Source organism: Hevea brasiliensis, chromosome 14, assembly GCF_030052815.1.
Source record: "Hevea brasiliensis isolate MT/VB/25A 57/8 chromosome 14, ASM3005281v1, whole genome shotgun sequence".
Taxonomy (NCBI): Eukaryota; Viridiplantae; Streptophyta; class Magnoliopsida; order Malpighiales; family Euphorbiaceae; genus Hevea; species Hevea brasiliensis.
This window is the reverse complement of record NC_079506.1, coordinates 87,887,303-87,897,561: the sequence shown is the minus strand read 5'-3', so window position 1 is coordinate 87,897,561 and position 10,259 is coordinate 87,887,303. Positions and strand designations below refer to the sequence as shown.

At 38.0% G+C, this 10,259-nt stretch overlaps 1 protein-coding gene and 1 long non-coding RNA gene across 2 annotated transcripts; one reads left to right on the top strand and one right to left on the bottom strand.

The window, feature by feature from the left end:
• Window positions 1–1,732: 1,732 nt before the first annotated feature.
• Window positions 1,733–4,474, top strand: LOC131172588 (uncharacterized). Its single transcript, XR_009143112.1, has 2 exons — window positions 1,733–2,383; window positions 4,240–4,474. It is a non-coding gene; the product is annotated as an uncharacterized LOC131172588 (long non-coding RNA).
• A 2,535-nt stretch (window positions 4,475–7,009) lies between these two features.
• LOC131173079 (uncharacterized) lies at window positions 7,010–8,239 on the bottom strand. The gene is made up of 2 exons (XM_058134730.1): window positions 7,688–8,239; window positions 7,010–7,597 (listed from the first exon to the last, which is right to left on the bottom strand). The coding sequence occupies exons 1-2, from the start codon at window positions 8,237–8,239 to the stop codon at window positions 7,010–7,012; spliced, it is 1,140 nt and encodes a 379-aa protein (XP_057990713.1).
• Window positions 8,240–10,259: the final 2,020 nt, after the last annotated feature.

Sequence of the window (10,259 nt, the reverse complement as noted above, 5' to 3'; positions counted from 1 at the left end):
TTCGGCCAGTCCAATTCAGAATACCCAAATTTGAATTTTTACTCTGCCTTGGGATTGAAAACGAGGCCCAAAAATTTTCAAAAAATTCCATAAAACTCAGAAAAATCCGTAGGGTATAAATATATTTTTAGTTTTGCCACATGGTCTTTAAATAAATTTTTAAAAATCATCAAAATTTTTTATTTTCAAAAAATCAAACCCGATTTCTAAAATCTAAAAAATTTTAAATAATTTCCCAAAATTTAAATAAAACAAAATATTAATATTTACCCATAAAATAATAAATTTAAAAATTAGAGGTGTTACATTTTTCCCCCCTTACAGAAAATTCGTCCTCAAATTTTTTACACAAGGCAGAATAGAAGAATAGAACTACATATTGAACAAATAAGGGTACTTGCTACGTATGTCCCGCTCTGACTCCCAAGTGCATTCCTCCACCGACTGGCTCCTCCACAAAACCTTAACCATAGGGATCTGTTTTGATCTTAGTTGCCTCACTTGGTAGTCCACTATGGCTACTGGTTGCTCCTACGTCAAATCTTCCTTCAGCTCTACTACATCCGGTTGTAACACATGAGAAGGATTAGGTATGTATTTCCTGAGCATGGAGATGTGAAATACAGGATGAACATGAGAAAGGTTGGGCGGTAACTCCAACCGATAGGCAACTGCTCCAACTCTATCCATAACCTCAAAAGGTCCAATATACCATGGTGCTAACTTGCCCTTCTTTCCAAATCTCATGACTCTCTTCATCGGAGAAACCTTCAGGAATATATAATCGCCTACTTCAAATTCTACATCCTTCCATCTAGGATCTGCATAACTCTTCTGTCTACTGAAAACTGTTTTCAATCGTTCCCTGATTAAAGGAACTATCTCTGAAGTGTACTGCACTAGGTCTATATCATGCACCTTCGCTTCTCCCATTTCTGTCCAACATAACGGAGATCTACACTTTTTGCCATACAGCGCCTCATAGGGTGTCATTCCGATGCTGGAATGATAACTATTGTTATATGCAAACTTTACTAAGGGTAGCTGATCATCCCATTGACCTCCAAAATCCAAGACACACATACTAAGCATATCTTCCAGTGTCTAGATTGTCCTTTTGGACTGCCCATCTATCTGAGGGTGGAAGGCGGTACTGAAATTTAACTATGTGCCGAGTGCCTCTTGCAGCTTTCTCCAAAACCTAAAAGTGAACTAAGGCCCTGTGTCAGATATTATGGAAGCAGGAATTCCATGCAATCTGGCTATTTCTGGAACATAGAGCCGGGCGTACTGTGCAACAAAATAGGTGGTTTTCACAGGCAAGAAATGAGCTGATTTAGTCAGATGATCTATAATTACCCATATCGAAACATATCCCCACGTGGTACTATGAAACCCAGTTACAAATTCCATGGTGATCATTTTCCATTTTCATTCTGGGATAGGGAGCTCTTACAGCTTCCCTAACGACCTCTGGTGTTCAAACTTCACCTTCTGACAAGTCAGGCACTTGGACACAAAATCTGCTATGTCTCTCTTCATGCCATTCCACCAGTAGCTATCCTTCACATCATGGTACATTTTGGTGGAGCCTGGGTGGACACTGTAGGGTGTATAGTGTGCCTCTTGCATAATCTCATTTCTGAGGTTGTCCACATCGGGCATGTAACGCCCTCACCATAGGTAGTCCGTACAATTTACTGTTTCGCCGACTCATATCTGTTCGGACAGTCAAAATGTCTGGAACTACACTTAAATTATAGTAAAGAGGCATAAATTAATGAAATAAATAAAAAAAAATATAGGAAAAATTTTGAGAAAAATAAATTAAAGTTTAGAGAATTTATAAATTGGTATAAAATAATAAAAATAACCCGATGAGTACCATGAAAGGCATTTTGGTCATTTTACCCCTAGAGGTGAATTTTGACTTAAATGTCAAATTAAAATTTGGAAATAGAATAATTAACATAAATTAATTTTATGAATTTGAATTTGGAAAATGGAAAGGGCAAGAAAAGAAAAGGAAAGAAAAGAAAAGAAAGGAAAATAAAAAGACTTATGGCATTTAAAGAAAAGAAAAAAATAAGCTTATGAAAATTTAAAACAAAATTAAGTACAATAAAAATATAAATATATAAAGCACAAGAGACAAAACCCACCTACTTTTCTCTCCATCTTCTTCCCCACTCTCCCTCTCTCTTGCCGTCCACCCTTGTGCTCCCTCTCCACCATTTTTGTCAAGCTTTCAAGCTTGATTTTCCAAGCTTCCACACACCAAAACTTATAACTCCCTTTACAAAAAATACTCCCTACACCCTAAGGAAGCTTTAGATACCCATTTGAAGAAGAGAAATTGAAGTTTGGCAAGACACCCAAAAAGGTTAGTGCTCTAATCCCTCTTCTTCTCTTTATTAAACATGAAAAGCATGTTTAGCTAAGCATAAATACCATTAAAACAAAAAGAAAATCTAGAGGAAAGAACCCTTGAATTTTTGGCAGCCATGGAACTTGAAATTTATTGCTTTTAAGTGATGAAAAATGGTTCTATGAGAATGTGTAATTAGTTGAAATGTTTGGGTGTTTGATTGTGTAGTGTTTGTGTAAATTTGAAACTTTGAAAACTAGGGTTTGTGTAAATGTTGAGGACTTTGTGTAAAATGTTGAAATTGATCTATTGGGATGAGATTGTTGCTTATAGAAGTGTATTGCATGCAAATTGAAGTAAGGAAGTTGGAGGAGATTGAGTTTTGGAAGTGTCAATTTTCTGCAGGTTGTGTTTGTTGAGGGCAGTGTACATTTTAGGCCATAAATAAAATTGTGTGACCCCAATTGGTATGAGGCCAATTGGAGGTGAAACTAGACCCAAAATAGCCCATTTTCCATGAAGAAACCATGCCCAAATTCTGTCCAAAACTTGACCTAAATACTGCCCAAATTCGGATTTCCCTGCAACCCAGAAAATGACCAAATGAACAGTACGTGTTCATTTGGTCATAACTCTCTCTATACTGGTCCAAATGACCTAAAATTTTAACCATGGAAAGTTTAGACATAGGGCTACACTTTTCATGAAGACCACTTAACCCAGTTTTTCCTTTAACCAATTCAAATTGTTAGCACAAGTTGGGTCACTGAAACTGCCAACCCAGAAAATGACCAAATGAACAGTACGTGTTCATTTGGTCATAACTCTCTCTATACTGGTCCAAATGACCTAAAATTTTAACCATGGAAAGTTTAGACATAGGGCTACACTTTTCATGAAGACCACTTAACCCAGTTTTGCCTTTAACCAATTCAAATTGTTAGCACAAGTTGGGTCACTGAAACTGCCAACCCAGAAAATGTCCCAAAATACTATTCCTTTGGTATTTTGACCATAACTTGAGTTCTATAACCCCAAATTCAGTGATTCAAAAACTGAAATTCAAGTTTAAACATAGAGGAGCAATTGTTATGAAGGAAGTGTGACTAAATAGACATCCTAACCTAGTCAAATTCCTAGATAAATATAACACATCAACATGAACCTAAAGAAAGGTTCATGGGAAAAATGCTATCTATGAAAATTAAAATCCTCATAAGGATAATTAAATATTAAAAATGATATGAATATGTAAATTGGGACTAATTTCCTATTAATATGAAATTAATAGTACTAATGAACAGTACTAGAAAATAGTAACAGTAAATAGTGCTAAATTAATTAAAAATGTTTAATTGTCCATAGTATACCTAGACTTATTTATTTAGTTGGATAAATTGGTATACCAATTAGGGACTACAGATAGCAGTACTGCCTACCGAGAAAATCATGAACTGACAATATATGTCTGGTATGATTGTTCTACAGGCTATATGCCTACTTTATTTCTGGCTTTACAAGCCTGACGGCGGAGCCTCGTGCGACGGCTAACCTCGTGCACAGCAGACGATATCTTTGGATAGACATATGGCTGTCTAACCAGTATACACCCATACATCCAGCTTTTATAATTTGTTATAGGTTTTCTTGGGCACTGAAAAAAAAAAAAATAAATAAATAATTAAGACTTAAAATACAATAAGTAATCATAAAAGATCCCAATAATGTTAATTATTTCCAAAGAGCAATAAAAATGTAAAATACCCAGAAATTATGAGTTGCATATATTATTTCAAATTATTAAATTATTGTTATTATAAATTATGCACCACTAAGCGTTATGCTTAGCGCGTTGGTTTTCCATCGCGTAGGTACTGGAGATCAGCCGCAGCAGCAGCACCAGTAGTACACTGACAGAGCTTTGATCAGATCTGCCATTGTCCAGAGTCACCTCACCGGTCTGTTGTATTTTGGTAGGGCCCATGTATAGACTAGTATTTTGGTTCATTATGTTTAGTCATGATGTAATTACTAGTTTATGATGTATTTCATTTTGGACTTGTAATTAAACTTTGAGATTGAAATGAAAACTTGTAATTTATTATCTATGAATTTCTATATGAATGCAATAGATAATACTTCATTTTGAGATCTCATAAATAATTGTAAATGATATGATACATGAGAATATGATATGGAAATGTGTAAAATGAATATGAACATGTTAACAGGTGATTAGTGGAATCCGCCAGATGCTAATAAAATAAGGGAGGCTCTGTCCGGGTCTCCACAGAAATAAGATATAAAAAAAAAAAAAAAAAAATTTCTACACATAGAATACATGTTTTAAATGACATAAAAAGTTTACAATAGATATGATAAAACAAGATAGGGTGCTCCGGCACCGAATGTGGTACTTCTTGCTCGGCTATACTGTAGACGGGTAAGGGTGTCACAGGGCACACATATCCTTGAACCTTGCATAAGAGCACCATCATTGGCAAATCTAAATTCACAACCTTTATCCTGTTATACTCTTTCTATAATCTTCATCAATTGTGGGTCCCTGTGCTGGGAAATTCTGATTCTGTCTAGCAGGTCTGGACTTACTGAAAAATGGGCCAATAATACCCCCTCATCTAAAATATCCAAGATCAGACCTTGATCCATAAACTCATGTACTTCCTGAATCAACGGTTTCCTCTCTATTGATATGTGCGCTAAGCTGCCAGAAAATTTCCTACTCAGAGCATCTACTACTACATTGGCCTTCCCAAGATGATACTGGATGGTACAATCATAGTCCTTCAGAAGCTCCATCCACCTCCTCTGTCTTAGCTTTAAATCCCTCTATTAGAAGATGTGCTTCAAACTCTTATGATCGGTGTATATCTCACACAATTCACCATACAGGTAATGTCTCTAGATCTTTAGATCAAAGACTACAGCTGCCATTTCCAAATCATAGGTTGGGTAGTTCTGCTTGTGCCTCTTTAGCTGCCTTGAAGCATAAGCCACTACTTTCCCGTGCTACATCAAAACACACCCCAAACCAATTCTGGAGGCATCACAGTACACGGTGTATCCTTCGCCACTCATCAGAAATGTCAACACGGGTGATGTAGTGAGACATTTCTTAAGCTTTTGGAAGCTCTCCTCATAATCATCTATCCACACAAACGGAACATTCTTCTGAGTTAACTTAGTTAGGGGAGCGGCTATCCTAGAGAAATCCTGTACAAAGTGCCTATAGTAGCTAGTTAGACCCAGAAAACTTCGCATCTCAGTGACTGTTGTAGGCTTAAGCCAATCAGTTACCTCCTCAATCTTCTTGGGATCCACTTGAATACCTTCACTAGAAACCACGTGTCCCAAGAATGAGATGCTTTCTAGCCAAAATTCACACTTTGAAAATTTTGCATATAGCTGGTGCTCCCTCAAAGCCTGCAACACCATCCTCAAATGCCACACATGTTCTTCCTCGGTCCGAGAGTATACCAAAATGTCATCTATGAATACGATGACAAAATGGTCTATAATTCTGACCATGGGGACATGTTCGGAAAGTCTAAAAATAGTGGGGTAGCTAAAATCTCGACTCAAATTCTGAGACTTTTTCGATGGCCTATTTGCCCGGCCCGAAATTATAGACCCGAGAAACTGTTGAATTTTCGCAAATTGAAGGTACCTATGCTAAGCCCACAACATGGGGGTTAGTACATAATTTTTACAGAATTTTCTAAGATCATTTAATACTCAGAAAAACACTGTGAAGTTTCGCGAGACTCATCGAAAAACGATATCGAAAAAATTTGAAATTGATATTGCTGCGAAGCTCTCATCGAGTGGAGCACTTTGGTACTCTCGAATTTTTGGTGGGGTTTACGGTTTGCGAGAAATTGAGCCCAAAAGTCGAAATGGGTTAAAACTTCCTGGATAAAAATTGGACAAACTGCTCGATAGATTTTTGTATTCTTGGTGTCTATGGAAAGCTCTCAAGGTGTAGATGGGTTTTGGCATAAGACCCAGTCCAATCAGTGGCCGAATCGGCCGGGAAGCCAAAGTGGCATGTTGCGCGTGTAAGCGCCTTTGGGCGCATTTTTCCGATATTTCAGGCAGTGGCCGACGAGGGGGAAGGGCTGAGGTGGTGCGCCGATGAGCTGGGAAGGCTGGGGTTGCAGTGGGGTGGCGAGAGGAGGAGAGAGGAGAGAGAAAACGAGAGAGAGGGGGAGGGTGTCGAGAGCGCGCAGAAGAGAAGAAGAAAAGGAAAATGGGCCGGTCCGATCTGGTCCGATTCAATTCTGTCGGTCCGATTCAGGATACCCAAATTTGAATTTTTACTCTACCTTGGGACTGAAAACGAGGCCCAAAAATTCTCAAAAAATTCCATAAAACTCAAAAAAATATGTAGGGTCTAAATATATTTTTAGTTTTGCCACGTGGTCTTTAAATAAATTTTTAAAAATTATCAAAATTTTATATTTTCGAAAAATCAAACCTGGTTTCTAAAATCCAAAAAATTTCAAATAATTTTTCAAAATTTAAATAAAACAAAATATTAATATTTACACATAAAATAATAAATTTAAAAATTAGAGGTGTTACAGTACTGGTCACACAAATGCCGAACTTTGGACCATTTTAATTTTTAGCATTGTCAGTGATAATCTCACTAAGAAAACCGCATCGACAGATAATATTATACTTGAGAAACTTCAGAAACATGTTTTGCGTGATATGAACATATGACGTTGCTTCGACCCATTTGGTAAAGTAATCAATGGCCACCAAAACGAACCTGTGTCCATTGGATGCTTTTGGATTAATTGGACCGATTACATTGATGCCCCACATTGCAAAAGGCCATGGTGAGACAAGATTACAAAGCTGATGAGGTGAGACATTTATCGGATCAGCATAAATTTGGCATTTGTGATACTTCCGGAAGTACTCAATGCAGCCTTTTTCCAAAGAGGTCCAGAAATAACTCTGTTTCAAAATTTGCTTGGCCATCATATGTCCATTGGCATGAGTAGCGCAATTCCCTTCATGGGTTTCAAAAAGAATCCTCCTTGCTTCTTTTGCATCCACACATCTTAACAATTCACCATTGGAACTTTTCTTGTACAAGATTTCGCCACTGGGGAAGTATCCTAGTGCCAACCTCCTGATCATTCTTCTTTCATTTTTGCTTGCTTCAGGAGGGTATTCCGTAGTTTTGATGTAGATCTGGATGTCATGATACCAGGGTTTACCATCTGTTTCCTTTTCGATCATAAAGCAGTACACCGGCTCACTCCTAGCTTTAATTCATAACACCTGCGTTATCTGTCCCTCTTCTATCTGAGTCATTACAGTTAGAGTGGCTAAGGCATCGGCGAATTGGTTCTTGTCACGATTGAGGTGAGTGAAAGATATTTCTTCAAACTCCTCAGTTAGCTTGAGAAGATATTTCTGATATGGGATCAATTTTGGATCCTTAGTCTGCCATTCTCCTTTGACTTGATAAATGATTAGAGCTGAATCCCCATACACCTCTAATTTCTTAACCTTCATTTCGATGGTGGCTTGTAAGCCACTCACACAGGCTTCATATTCTGCTACATTATTGGTGCAATCGAACCTCAGCTTGACGGCTATAGGGAAATGCTTTTTGTCAGGGGATACCAGAACTGCCCCAATCCCATTACCAGACAAATTGACTGCTTCTTCAAAATACATTTTCCATACGTCATTTGGTTCCTTATCATCACTGCTTACTGCATTAACATACTCATCTGGGAATTTGAAATCCAGGGCTTCATAATCTTTGATTGGGTTTTCTGTTAGGAGATCAGCTTTCACGCTTCCTTTTACTGCCTTTCTGGTCATGTAGACAATGTCATATTGAGAAAGAATGACCTGCCATTTTGCTATCCTCCCAGGTACAAACGGGCTTTCGAATACATACTTGATTGGATCCATTCTGGATATGAGCCACGTTTTATGGTTCAACATGTAGTGCTTGAGTCGATTTGTTGTCCATGCTAACGCGCAACAAGTTTTCTCTAGGAATGAGTACCTCGACTCGCATTCGTTGAATTTCTTGCTTAAATAGTAAATGGTTCTTTCCTTTCTCCCCGTGTCATCATGTTGTCCCAGCACATAACCCATCGAACTTTGCTGAACTGCCATGTACAAAATCAATGGCCTTTCCGTCACCGGAGGAACCAATATCGGCGGATTTGACAGGTACTACTTAATCTTTTCAAAAGTGTCTTGACAAGTTTGATCCCATTTGTCAATGTTGTTCTTCTTGAGTAACTTGAAAATGGGTTCGGCCTTAGTGGTGAGATTAGAGATGAATCTTGAGATGTAATTCAATTTTCCCAGGAAACTTCGCACCTCTCTTTCTATCTTTGGAGTAGGCATTTCTTAAATGGCTCGGACCTTGTCGAGATCCACTTCTATTCCCTTCTCACTCACTATAAATCCTAATAGCTTACCTGATCTTGCCCCAAATACGCATTTAACCTGGTTCAGCTTTAGTCGATGCTTCCTGAGCCTTTCGAACACCTTTCTTAACACCTGTACATGACTTTCTGTCCCTCTGGATTTAATGATCATGTCATCCAAATAAACTTCCACTTCCTTGTGCATCATGTCATGGAATAATGTAACCATGGCACGTTGATAGGTAGCTCCGGCATTCTTTAATCCAAAGAGCATCACTCGATAGCAAAATACTCCCCACTGGGTGATAAAAGCAGTCTTTCCTTTTTCTTCCTCATCTATCAAAATTTGGTTATACCCCGAGGCCTCATCAATACACGAGCATCTCCCCAATCCCGCCGCATTATCTACCAGCACATCTATATGTGGGAGAGAAAATTCATCTTTCAAGATTGCTTTATTGAGGTCCCTATAGTCAACGCATGCCCTTACTCTTCCATCCTTCTTTATTATAGGGACGACATTAGCTACCCATTCAGGGTATTTCACCACTTCCAAGAATTCGGCATCGTATTGCTTTTTAACTTCATCTCTCACTTTGAGCAGCGTGTTGGGGTTCATCCTTCTCAGTTTTTGTTTCTCTGGGGTTGTCTCGGGAGTTAAAAGGATCTTATACATCATTATCTGAGGGTCCAACCCTAGCATATCATCATAGCTCCATAAGAATACATCAATGAATTCCTTTAGCACATGAGCCATGTCCTCTAACTCTTTGCTATTCATGACCTTAAGTTCCCTTTTATTTTCCTCAGTCTCCAAATTTAAGGTGCACATTTCATTTCCATAAGGCACTAGGGTGGGTTCATCTCCTTCACCCTATTCTTTCACAAACTCTTCTTCGGAATCACTTGAATCAGTGGTGGTTATGGGACTTTCAAAGTTAACATAAGTATTTTCAGAGTCAATTGAATTATTATGTCTGGATTGGTCAATGGTCCTGAAGAAATGAAAGTGAAGTACATTAAAGAATGGATTTTAATGACAAAAGAAAAATCAGACACAAAATTTGGAAAATGCGCTATTAATTCATTAATGCTTTTATCATATGAAAAAGGGTCCATTCACAACATTACACTTGTTGGTAACAAAATATACTTTACTCGAGATTAAGCATAAGGATATCTTCGGCCTCCCAGTTATCAAGTTCTTGCCCTTCGACGATTGGTAAAATCAGCACATCGGACATGGAATCTAGCTGTATGACATTGATAGATGGCTCTGAAGGAGATTCTTCATTTTCTTGTGGATTCTCTGTGATTGGTTTGGTAAAAACATCTATGATTTTTAGGACACTTTTCGTCTCCCCGAGTATTTTATCAAACCTTTGATCTCTAAGCATGTTTCTCATCCAGAATCTTCCATCAGTTAGAGCATCCTCTTCATATCCTAAGCCGAAGCA